The sequence below is a fragment of the Phodopus roborovskii genome, unplaced genomic scaffold, assembly GCF_943737965.1.
Source record: "Phodopus roborovskii unplaced genomic scaffold, PHOROB, whole genome shotgun sequence".
Lineage (NCBI taxonomy): Eukaryota > Metazoa > Chordata > Mammalia > Rodentia > Cricetidae > Phodopus > Phodopus roborovskii.
Genome location: NW_026126599.1, coordinates 12,997,692 through 13,009,952, shown reverse-complemented (window position 1 = coordinate 13,009,952; position 12,261 = coordinate 12,997,692). Strand labels below are relative to the sequence as shown.

General features: G+C 48.0%; 1 protein-coding gene across 1 annotated transcript; it reads right to left on the bottom strand.

The window, feature by feature from the left end:
- Positions 1 to 1,053: 1,053 nt before the first annotated feature.
- Positions 1,054 to 10,336, bottom strand: Tex45 (testis expressed 45). Its single transcript, XM_051205115.1, is given in 9 exon segments — positions 1,054 to 1,097; positions 1,100 to 1,274; positions 2,100 to 2,185; positions 3,377 to 3,578; positions 3,900 to 4,009; positions 4,092 to 4,204; positions 6,402 to 6,502; positions 6,591 to 6,694; positions 9,722 to 10,336. Coding segments are annotated over 9 exon segments (1,488 nt in total). The 5' UTR covers positions 10,275 to 10,336.
- Positions 10,337 to 12,261: the final 1,925 nt, after the last annotated feature.

Below are 12,261 nucleotides of genomic sequence, written 5' to 3'. Positions count from 1 at the left end.
GAAGACTGCTTGACCTTGCCAAGTGAGGGAAAGATAGCCTTTCTACCTCCCAGCTTTTGTTGTGGTCTGTCAGATACTCTTGGCCTTAGCTAAAACTGGCTGTACCAACGTTGCTGTGAGACCTTGGGTGACTGTCCAGGTAGCTTGCTGTTTCTGTCCTTGCTGCACCTTTTGGAAGTTGCTCATCCGCACTTCCTACCGACAATAGTATTGTTATTTCCCTTCTCAGGTCTTTGATGAGGTTGAAGATTAAACTATCACAATTATTATTCTCTCTTCCTAGTTAGATATATTAGGTACTAGACTTAAGCTTTCCAGCTTAGGACAACTCTATTGTAAACCCCGTTTTGCCTTCACCCTAGGACTAGATATGTAGGTCTTAAGTTTGTATGTTCTCGATTTTCCTTAGAGCACACTTGTTATTCACTGTTTTGTATATAGTTTTGTATCAAGCCTAAATCTTTTCTTTAGACTAAAAGGGGAATTGTAGTGAGATATTCACTTTGTCAACATCTGTGGCACAGACCACACCCACTGGGGTGGAGACAGGGGCTGAAGTTACCTGGGAGAACTAAGTCTGAGGAGGGGGCTCTGAGAGCTCTCTTGCTTGCAGCATGAGGACAGGAGAACATCCAAAGGCATCCTTGGAATCAGGAACTTGCTGATGTTCATCTATGTTGTAAGTTATTTCTCCCTGAATAAACATCTATTCAGCCTATTATTTCTCCTGATCCTTATTAAACATCAATACTCGTATAACATGCGCAGGGGTTTGTTTACATGACTATTGTCAATCCTGTTCAGGGAAACCAAGATGGCTCAGCCAATAAAGGCCTTGCCACAAACCTTGGTCCTTGGAGGCCTGAGATGAATTTCCTGGGACTCACCTGGTGATAGGAGAGAACCAACTTTGCAAGTTGCCTCCTGACACCCCTACCCCACTGTGGCATGCCCATGACTGAGCTCATACACAACCAAATCAATGTTAAAAAAAAAAAAAAAAAAAAAAAAAAAAAAAGCAAAGATAAAGCCTGTCAAGTTGACAAGTGGTATTTATTGCTGGCTCACACAGGGGTACAGAGGGAGCTGGGGCCCCAGAGGAGCTGTCCCCAGCAGCCAAATTTTTGGGGTGTGCCCAGTGGCACATTGCTTTCCTGAGTGTTATTTAGCTTCAGTACCAGTGGTCCCTGGTACTTGAAAGGAAACTGGTCTTGATACTGGGTGGAGAAGATACGCTGTCCACCCAGCGGGGGCTCTATGTGGCTGTATTTGCACTGTGAAGTCAAGGTGGGAAGTCTGTCAGACAGCCTTGTGGCTGCTCACCCACCCTGGCCATCTCTACACCTCTCTGTGTGGGAGGATATGAGTTCCATCCCTGAGGCCCACATGGTAGAAGAGAACTGACTACGGCAAGTTGTTCTTGAACCTTCCCTTATATAATACTGCGGCTTGTGTGTGCCCACACACACATGCACCACTAAAATATGATGTCCTAAGAATAAAACAATCAGGGTCTGCAGAGCTGGCTCAGCAGTTAAGAACATTGGCTGCTGTTCTTCCAGAGGTTCTGAGTTCGATTCCCACAACCATATGGTAGCTTACAACCATCTGTAATGAGATCTGGTGCCCTTTTCTGGTGCGCAGGCACACATGCAGACAGAACACTGTATATGTGATAAATAAAAACAGCTTTTAAATAGTCCTTAGAATGACCCCAGGACTGTGGATGGTCCTAGATGGCCTCTAAGTGAACACTTCTTTTGAGATTTAAAACCTGTTTGGTAATAAGTGTATCTGAGTTGGTGTGGACCTGAGAGTGGGGATAAACTAGGGATAACCTTGAAGCTGGGTTGTCACTAACATGACTCCTAAATTCTGAATGGTGGTGTATGCTTGCAACCTCAGCACTGGGGAGGTTTGTCTCAAAAAAAAAAAAAAAAAAAAAAAAAAAAAAAAGACTTTTAGCTTGATCCTCAGCACTGCCAAAATTACTTTCATCCCAGGATGCCCCTAGCCAACATGACTGCGATCTGACACTGGGGTTAATGTTAGTTTGAGGGTTTGCTGAAGAGGGGATGCATCCCATCCCTCCGGTTCACCTTCTGTAACAATTCTTCTGTGATGGTGGCTCGAACTATTCCATGCGGCTTCATCATCTTTTGGTTCGTGGTTAAAAAATCTAATTCTGAATATTTGGGTTTGGGGAAAGTTGGGGAGCAGAGGAAATGAATGAGGCAGGATATGAGGGACTAAGGGTGGAAGATTCAGGGCTCAGGCACCTATGTTGATTGAGACTAAGACTGCATGGAATATGGGCAGAATCAAACCAGAGGCATTCTGAAGGGCGGGGCCAGGAAAGACTGCAGAGCTAGTGTGTGACAGAGGAGGAGGGCTTAAAGATGGATGAGGGAGAATAAGAAAGGCGGAAGTGTTGGTTGCCACTCTGTGAGTTTGAGACCAGCCTGGTCAACAGAGAGTTTTCCAGGACAGGCTCCAAAACTACACAGAGAAAGCCTGTCTCAAAAAACCAAAAAAAAAAAGGAAGGAAGAGGCAAGGGCCTTGGCCAGATCATAGGATTGAAGTTACTATAATCCAGGAGATCAGAGTTGTCAACCCAAGGGGGAATCAATTCGAGATAAGTGGAGGTAGGCACTTTGAGGGGCAGAACTTTAGGAAGGGGACGGGGCTTTAGGAAGGGGAGGGACATGGGGACGTGGGCGTGGCTTTCAGGGAGCTGTGAGTCTTCAGAGATGGGCAGGTCTTTGGAGAATGGGGTGAGGCTCTCAGTTAAAAGAAAAGCTTCTAGACGTAAGAAGCACGCCTTTAATTCCAGCACTCAGGAGGCAGAGGCTTGTGGATCTCTGAGTTCGAGGTCATCCTGATCTACCAAGCCAGTTGCAGGACAGCCAAGGCTACACAAGGCTACACAAGAGAAACCATGTCCGGACAGGGTTGGGGAGGGGACGGGAAAGGGAGAGGGAAAGAAGCAAGTATTTGGAGGTGGGGATGGGCTCCTAGGGGCGGAGCTTTCAGTTATGGTTAGAGCCTATAGCAACATGAGCAGGTCCTTGGAGATGGAAAAGGGACTTCAGGGATGGACAAATGTGGGGATGAGGAGGGAATTGGAGCTGGGCGGGAACCGGGGGTGTGGGTGTGGGTGCCCTGCTTTCAGATGTGGGAGGGGCTTTAAGAATGAGGCGGTGTTTTCAGCAATGGACAGAGACAGAGGCATGTCTTAAGAAATGAAGGAGGGGATAGGGTAGTGGACCGGCTTCAGGGAAGGACAGCTTTCTGGTGAGGTGAGGGTTTCCAGGAACTAGGGCGGACCTTTGGGAATGGGGCAGGGCTCTCGGGGATGGGGTAGACCACACTCACCACCTGTGCCCTCAGGCAAGTTACTCTCCAACAAAGAAAAGTTAAAGGCTCTATGTATTGGTTTGGTGTCCGGAGGGCGGTAGTCTGAGCCCATGGAGGTTTGGAAGAAGTCTCGGAGCAGCCTTGCTTCTCCCAGGGTCACGTGATCCTTCAGTTTCTCATGGGACACATGTCGGCTGGGAGGCTGAGTCACAGGAGGCGGCTCTAGGAGTACAGGCTTCTAGGGATCTCCGGTCCAGGGTCTCCATCACTGAGAGTCAGTGGTGCCCCGTGGATAGCTCCAACCCTCTGAGTTTTAGATGGGCTTAGATTTAATTGGGTTGTTGTATTTTACATACAGAATCATTGAGGCTGATATTGGTGTGTGAGTGTGTGCGTGCGTGCGCGTGTGTGTGTGTGTTTGTGTGTGTGTGTGTGTGAAACCCAGGATTGTGGTCTACACTTTACTGCACCTCTTGTTCTGCATTTGAGACCCTCCTTCCCCATGATGGCACACTGGTGCCTTCTCCCCCTTCCTGATGACCTCACCATAGAAGAACTTTGTGGAAGTCGCGAGGCTGCCAGGGCCAGGGCACCAGTTTCCTTTCAGGATGTGCGACTCCGGGGTCTTATCATGATGGAGAACAAAAGGCTCTGCCAGGGGAGGGGTGTGTCTGTGTTGAACAGGCCAGACAAGGGAGCCGGGCTGGAGTGTACATACACAGTAGCTTCTCACCTGGTTCTCGGGGGTAGAAGTGGTCGTTCATTGTGGTCCTGTCATGGAACAGGCTGTCGCCAGGACCAATGCTCACCTGGTGAATGTGGGCTGCAGTCTGGGCCTTGTCATACCTCAAGCAAAGTAAGTTAGGATCAAGGTAGGTCCTCAGAATATCAGGAAAAGTGAGAGGGACAGGTAAGCCATGGCTGAGCCTGAGGTGCATTAAGTAGTATTTGTGTAAGTTTTGAGACCATGCAGCTCTGGATGGCCTGGAACTCACAGAGATCTGCCTGCTTCTGCCTCTGTATTGGTTAGTTTTTGTCAACTCAACACAAATTAGAATCACCTGGAAAGAGGTACTTTTAACTGAGAATTGTCTCCATCAAATTGGCCTGTGGGGAATTTGATTGATGTGGGAAAGGCTGGGCCCCTGAGGGTGGTGCCACCCATGGACTGATGATCCTAGGTTGTATACAAAAATAAGTTAAGCTAGCCCTGGAGAGCAAGCCAGTAAGCAGTACGTCTCCGTGGTCTCTGCTTCAGTTCCTGCCTCTAGGCTCCCCCTGGAGTTCCCTTTACTTCCATCAATCATAGACTGTAACCTATATACAAATATTTTCCTTCCAGAGTTGCTTTTGGCCACAGAAACCAAAATTGGACAAGAGTGCCAGGATTAAAGGCATGTGCCACTATACCCAGCTTATTTACTTAGTTATTTTTGGTTTTGGAGACAAGATTTCTCTATGTAGACCTGGCTGTCCTGAAACTCACTCTGAAGACCAGGCTGGCCTGCCTCTGCCTCCTGAGTTCTGGGACTAAAGGCATATACCACTACCACCACCTGGCTATTTTTAAATATTAATATTTTATGTGTATGAGTGTTTGCCTGTATATATGTATGTATACTGTATGTTCCTAGTATTCCTGCCATGAAAGCCAGAAGATCTCCTAACAGATAGGAGCTACCACATGTGTACAAGGAATCAAATTCAGGTCATCTGCAAAAGCAGCAAGTACTCTTAACTGTGGAGCCATCTCTCCAGCCCTTATTTATTTTAATTAATCTATTTTGAGGCAGGGTTTTACTATGTAGCCTTGGTTGGTTCAGAACTATGCAGACCAGGCTGGCTTCGACCTCACAGTGAACCATTACTCTCTGTCCCCTCAATTCTAGGACTCAGGGCATTCACCTCCATACTCTGTTTTCCCTTTTTTAAAGTTTTTATTTATTTTTTTATGTGCATGTATATCTTCACACCACATTCATACCTGGTGCCTAAGGACCCAAGAAGAAGGTATCAAATCCCTAGGAACTGGAGTTATAAACAGTTGTGAGCCATCATGTGGGTGCTGGGAATCAAACTTGGGTCCTCTGGAAGAGCAGCAGCCCCACCTCACCCCCAAGGCAGCTTCTTAGTGTAGCCCTGGCTGTCCCTGGAACTCACTCTTGCAGACCAGACTAGCATCAAACTCTGAGAGCAACCTGCCTCTATCTCTCCAGTGCTGCCTGGCGCTCTCCGTTTGTTTTGGTTCTTGTTGTTCTTTTTCCTGATATTTATATTTTATTCTTATTTTATATGTATGTATATGTGCCACATGTGTGTGGGTGCTGGTAGAGCTGGAAGACGGCATTGGATCTCATGGAAGTGGAGTTATAGGCCCGTGAGTGTGTGTGCTGGTATACCTGTGTTGTGTGCATACAGAGTGTGTGCAAGTGTGAGCCTGGCTGTGTGTGTATGTACAAGAGTGAGCCTTCCTGTGTATGTGTGCAAGTGTGAGCCTGGCTGAGTGTATGTGCAAGTGTGAGCCTGCCTGGCTGAGTGTGTACCTGTGTTTGTCCCATGATGCACATGTGGAGGTCAGAGCAGAGCTTATGGAAATCAGTTCCCTTCTTTCACTATGTAGACTCTGGGGATTGAACTCAGGTCATCAGGCTTGGTGGCAAGCACTTTTAACCACTGAACCATCTCACTGGCCCATACCTTATTCTTTTGAGACAAGAGTCTCACTGAACCTGGAGTTAGGCTGGCAGCTGACAAGTAACAATGATCTCCCTGTCAGTGTGCACTATTCCATGGGGATGACAAGCATGTGGTCATGGCTAGCTTTTTGGGTAGGTGCTCAGGATTTGAACTCAGGTCCTCATGCTCATACAGCAAACACTTCTACCATCTCCCCAGTCTCCCACAAGGTGCTTTTGTAAGCAATGTGGCACTGTGGTGGAGCTTGGATGGGACATTTTTAAGGCAAGCAGGAGTTCCAGAGCCCCTTGTGATTCCCCCACACACTGCTGAAAGCCCACTGTGGGCAGACTGTGACCTTTTGTACCTGTGTGGTGGCAGCTCCTGAGGCATGTACATCTGTTTCATGTATGAGCAAAGGTTGCTGTAGCCATCCCTGCAGTCTCCTAGGTTCACACTGGAGGCTGCCTGTGGGCAAAGGAGGGTGGAAAGGTCAGAACCACCCTGACTGCCATGCTGTCGCCCACCTTCAGCAAAGCCAGTCACCCTGATTTACCCTTTTACACATCAAGGCAGGTGGGCCTGGGAGGGCCTGGAACTGATTCTTGTAGGAGGTTTCTTCCTGTCCCTTGTAGTTCCACTTCAGGTTGTTGGGGCCCCCTAAGAAAGAAGAACGGGGTGAGGCAGAGAATAGGACTGATTCTCTGCAGCCCTAAAGCCACCTGGGATTCTACCCATAGGAAGGAAGGCTGAGCAGCCCTGAGCATTCTAGACTGAAGGATCTATGCAATTTTAAAAAGCTGTTGAGATGGGTTGCTGGGTGAAGCCTGATGACCTGGGTTAGATCCCCAAAGTTTCACATGGTGAAAGCAAAGTGTCTCGTGCAAGCTGTCCTTTGACCTTTACACTTGAACCCCAGAACATGTACACATGCATATAAACACAATAAATGTAAAGGGAAAAAAAATCTACCAGCTGTTGAGACAGGCCCTAAGCTAAGTCCATTTCCCTCCACTGCTCCCTCTTTCTCTCTCTCCGTCTCTCCTTCCTCCTCTGAGAAGGGATCTCATATAGTCCAGGCTGGCCTCAAACTTTTCACATAGTGGAAGATGGCCTTGAACTGATTCTCCTGCCTGCCTCCCCGCAGTGCTAGCTTTACAGGCTTGGCCACCACACTTGGGCTCTTCCCTTTTTTCTTCTATATTGTTTTGTTTCGGGGTGGTTTATGTGTGCACCCCTTGGGACAGTATTTTGATCAGTAGTCCTACCTGCTTAGGGACTCTCAGCTCTCAGCCTTCTGAGTGCTGGGGTCATAGGCCCAGCTCGGGTTGGGGACTTGGTATTCTCTCTCTCATCTTTACCCTTGAGGCCCTGAGAGAAACTAGAAGCACAGTAGCTGGCCAGTGGAAGAGCATTGGCCTGGCGTGTCTGAGACTCCAAAGTCAGTCCCCAACAGGAAAAATGCTGGGGAGACCTAGCCAAATGCTTGTCTCACAGTCATGAAGACCAGGGTTAGGATCTCCAGAATCAATCTAAAAAGTCAGGAGTGGTGGCACAAGTTTGGGACTTCAGCCTCTGCTGGCAGCCAGCACAGCCTAAGGAGGATGGTCGGTGCCAGTGACAGGCCCTGTGTAGTGAACTGAGAAGCGGCCTCTGGCTCAGGTCCCATCTCCCATTGGAGACCTGACCATGTACGTCCTAAAGTATTCCTTCTGGTCCCTCATCCAAGGGTGGGCTGTGCCCCCAACTCTGTGACAAGGAGCGAAGAAAATGGCAAAACAATCCAAGAGTGAAAACATCATGTATTTGAGAACAGCCAATCCCTCAACTTCCACAGTTAGTCTAGTAGACTAGATTGTCTTGGAGTTTGCTGTGTAGGATAGGCTGGCCTAGAACTCACAGAGATCCATGTGCCTCTGCCTCCTGAGTGCTGAGATTAAAGGCACATGCCACCATGATATCAGTTTCTGCTGGGTGAACACTTGTTCTGATGTCATTTCTACCAGCTGCTTTTTTTTTCTTTTACTTGGAAGCCTCACCTGTGCGGACAGCCTCACTGCTCTGTCTGGGCCTGTCTCAGTCAGTGCACTGGGGCTTCCCCAGGTGGTCTCAGCTGCATGCTCTGAGCTCCTGATACGAGAATGTTTTACTAGATAAGGTTAGTTTCTACTGTGCCATCACTTGCTTTTCCTCTGTTGTTTTGGCTTTCTATATTTTACTAAACTCACTCATTTAAAACCAAAAGTTTTAAAAGTGGTTATCATAGCTCATTGTCTTGACCCTCAAGACACCGTTTCAAAATAAAAGATGGAAGATGCTCGAACTATGATACTCAAGGCTGTCCTCTAAGTTACACAATTGCACCCAAACACACACAAAGAAACTAGAAACCCAGAAACCAAAGCACAGTTCAAAGGGAGTCCTCTTACTGAGCACAACTACAACTACAATTGCACTGGCATCATTATCAGACAATTTCAGGGAAAAAAAAAGAGAGAGAGAGAGAGCCTCATACACACTTGGCCAGTGTTCTGTCACTGAGGTATATTCTCAACTCCTTTTATTTGGGAAAACCTCACCGAGTCACCCAGGCTAGATTTGAACTCGTGCTGTAGCCAAGGCTGGTTTTGAACTTCTCAGCCTCTGAAGTGCTAAGATTACAGGCGCGCACAGCTTTTTATTAGTATGTGTGTGTGTGTGTGTGTGTGTGTGTGTGCACGTGCTCACGCACGTGTGATATGCAGGTGTGAGAACTTGGAGGAGATAGTCCTCCATGTGGGACCTAGGGATTGAACTCAACTAGGAAAAGTGCCTTTTCCTAGTGAGCTGTCTTAGTTTCTGGCTTGTTTTCTTGACATTTGGAACTGGCTGATTCTTTTGTGGGGCAGTGCTTCACTGTGCATGGTAGGATCTGGGAAGTAAGGCAAGAATTTGCAACAATCCCTTCCCCTAGTTCCTGAATGCTAACCTTATAGCTATGCGCTACTATTCATACTATGGTATTTGTTTTGTATGTTCATGGGTACATGAAAATGTATATGCATGTGAAGGCCAGAAGTTGATGTCAGGTGTCTTCCTCAATTGCTCTCCATCTTATATTTTGACACAGGGTCTCTCACTGAACATGGAACTCTCTGATTTAGACTGGCCAGCAAATGGGGAGAGGTGTGTGTGTGTGTGTGTGTGTGTGTGTGTGTGTGTGTGTGTGATCCTCCTGTCTCTTTCTCCCAAGCATGCATTATCCTACCTGGTTCTAACATAAGGTGTAGGGGGGGTGGAACTCAACGTTCTCATGCTTGTACATCAACAGTGACTGAGTCATCTCCAGAGCTTTATTTTTTCAGACAGGGTCCCAGGCTAGCCTTGAACTCACTATGTACTTGAATTCCTGATCTTCCTGCCTTGCCTTCCCCAATGCTGGGATGACAGGTGTTGGCCTGAATCATGCTTAGTTCATACATTGCTGAGGTCGCACACCAGGGCTTCATGAACACTAGGTAAACACTCTAACAACTGAACCACATCCTCAGCCCTGGCAGTTTTAGCAGCAGCATCTTTGGTCTTTACTGGTTGGCAATTAGAAGCATTTTCCTCTCCTAGATGGCAAGCAGCCATGGGCAGGGGTGAGGGTAGGGTTGTGGAGTCCCTGAGCATCCTTAGGTGAACACGGCCAGGGCGCGCTCTCACCCAGGTGGATGCTGGGCACCCGGGGCTGAGGCGCAGCATCATATGGCCGGTAGTGTGCCTGGTAAGAGGTGGGAGGGATGCGCAGCTGTTCCCTGTCGCCTGAGGGCACCGAGTCGCGGTCGAAGATGAGGCGCGCGCCTCGGATATCCTCGCGGGCGTGCGGCGGTAGCTCAGGCCAGCGGTAGTCAGTACGTGCGGTGGACAGGTTGAGGCCAGGACGCGCGTCCGCGTGCACGTGCAGGTTGCTGATCTGCATGACTCGCGTGCGCTCCATTTTGCGCTCCCGCAGCTCATCCCACGACGGCAACTCGGGTGGTGGCGAGAACGCGCGGCGCACCTCGGACACGTGCTTCTGGGCGGCCCAGCGCCCTTCCCTTTGGAAGACTGTGGCGTGCGGTGGCGAAGCTGGGCGCTGCGCTGGGGTGATGCCGGAATAGGCTGGAAAGTCCCGGTGCGTCGTGCACTGCATAGTGTCGTCGTGCAGCCGCGGATCGGGGCCCAGAGCGAAGTGGGAGGCCTTGAGAAACTCCAGGGACATCGGGCACACGGGCATGGTGATGTTTCGGCGCCACCTGCGAGGGTCGAAGACAAAGGCCTGAGCTTGTGACAACCGCCTCCTCCACCCCAGGATAATGCTGCCTTTCAGTCCTTGGCCTGACCCCAGGAAGAGGAAAGTGACAGTCTTTTATTTACTTGGCTCCTACTGTGTAGTAGGTATTGAGGTACTGTGCCGGCTAGTTTTATGACAATCAGACACAAGCTAGAGCCCTTTTAGAAGGAAAATCAGTTGAGACCGACCTGTGGCACATTGTCTTCCCTGATGATTGATGTGCCAATTCACTGTGGGTGGGCCCATCGCTGGACAGGTTCTATAAGGCTGAGCAGGCCATGTGGAGTAATCAGCGCTCCTCCATGGCCTCTGCATCAGCTCCTCCCTTCAGGTTCCTGCTCTGACTTCCCAGGATGATGGATGAAGAACTTTAAGATGTAATAAACCCTTTCCTCCCCAACTTGATTTGGGTTATGGTATTTCATCACAGCAATAAAAGCTCTTGAGATAGATTACCCCGGACATCAAGTAGCAAAAATAGATCAGGAACTCTGAGCGTTCATTAGCTGGTAATGGGTCTGGAGACCACATACTTGTATGAATGGATATTTAACACTGTGATGGCTAGGGAATCTGAAATCACGTAGGAGGCAAACCTCCAGGCGGGCCTGTGAGAGATGATGTTGGAGGTTAATTGAGGTAAGAAGTGACCCTGAGCTGGGTCCTGGACTGTATAAATCAGCAGTTCTCAATCCAGGGGTTGCCCCTCTTTGGGGGTTGATTTATCCTTTCCCAGAGGTTCCCTAAGACCATCAGAAAACACAGATATTTACATTACCATCTGTAACATCAAAATTACAGTTAAGAAGTAGCAACAAAAATAATTTTATGACTGGAGGTCACCATATGAGGTACTAAGGGGTCACAGCATCAGGAAGGTTAAGAACCTCTAGTATAAATGCTGAAATAAATTGAGCACAAGCATGCTCACTTCCTCCAGAAAGTCCTGATTTCAGCCTGCTATGTGCTCACAGTGAACTCTTTAAAAAGCATACATTAACTGTGTGGTGGTGGTGGTGCATGCCTTTAATCCCAGTACTCGGGAGGCAGAGGCATTAGCATCTCTGAATTTGAGGCCAGCTTGGTCTATGGGGTGAGTTCCAAGACAGTCAGGGCTACACAGAGAAACCCTGTCTTGGAAAAACAAAACGAAACAAAACAAACAAACAAAAAAAGAAAACAACAACAAAAGAAGCATACATTAAGTGCTTGATTCTGCAGCACATGAAAATAAACATTGGCAGAATGCTTGCCCAGCATGCATTGGGTTGGAGCCAGCACTGCATAAGCCAGATGTGGTGGTACACACCCAGCAATCTAAAGGCAGGGGCTGGAGGATTAGAAATTCAAGGTCATTCTTATCTAAATAGAGAATCGTAAATTATACTGGATTACACAGGGTCTCAAAAAGAAAACAAAACAAGAGCTGAAGATTGATCAATCCATGAATTTGATATCCAGCACCTTTGCTAGGTAGCTCTTATAACCCCAACATTGGGGTGGCAGACACAGGGGGATTCCTGGGGCTCACTGGTATCTAGCCTAGCTAAATCAATGAGCTCCGAGCCAGTGAAAGACTGTGTCTCAGGGCAATTTTGAGAATGACAACTGAGGTTATCCTCTAGCCTACAGATACACACACACAGACACACACACACAGACACACAGACACACACACACACAGAGCTGACTTTGTGTCAGTGATCCCAGAATTTAGAAAACAGAGTCAGGCTCAAACCTGAGTGTGAGTTCAAGATTAGCCTGGGACAATGAATAAATGAATGAAGAATGAATGTATGAATGAATGAATGAATGAAATAAGGGACCGTGCACTGTAGCCAGCTGGTAGTGTTTGCCTAGTATGCATGAAGACGTGGTTCAATCCCCAGTATGGCACAAACCAATCATGGCAATCCATCAATAATCCCAA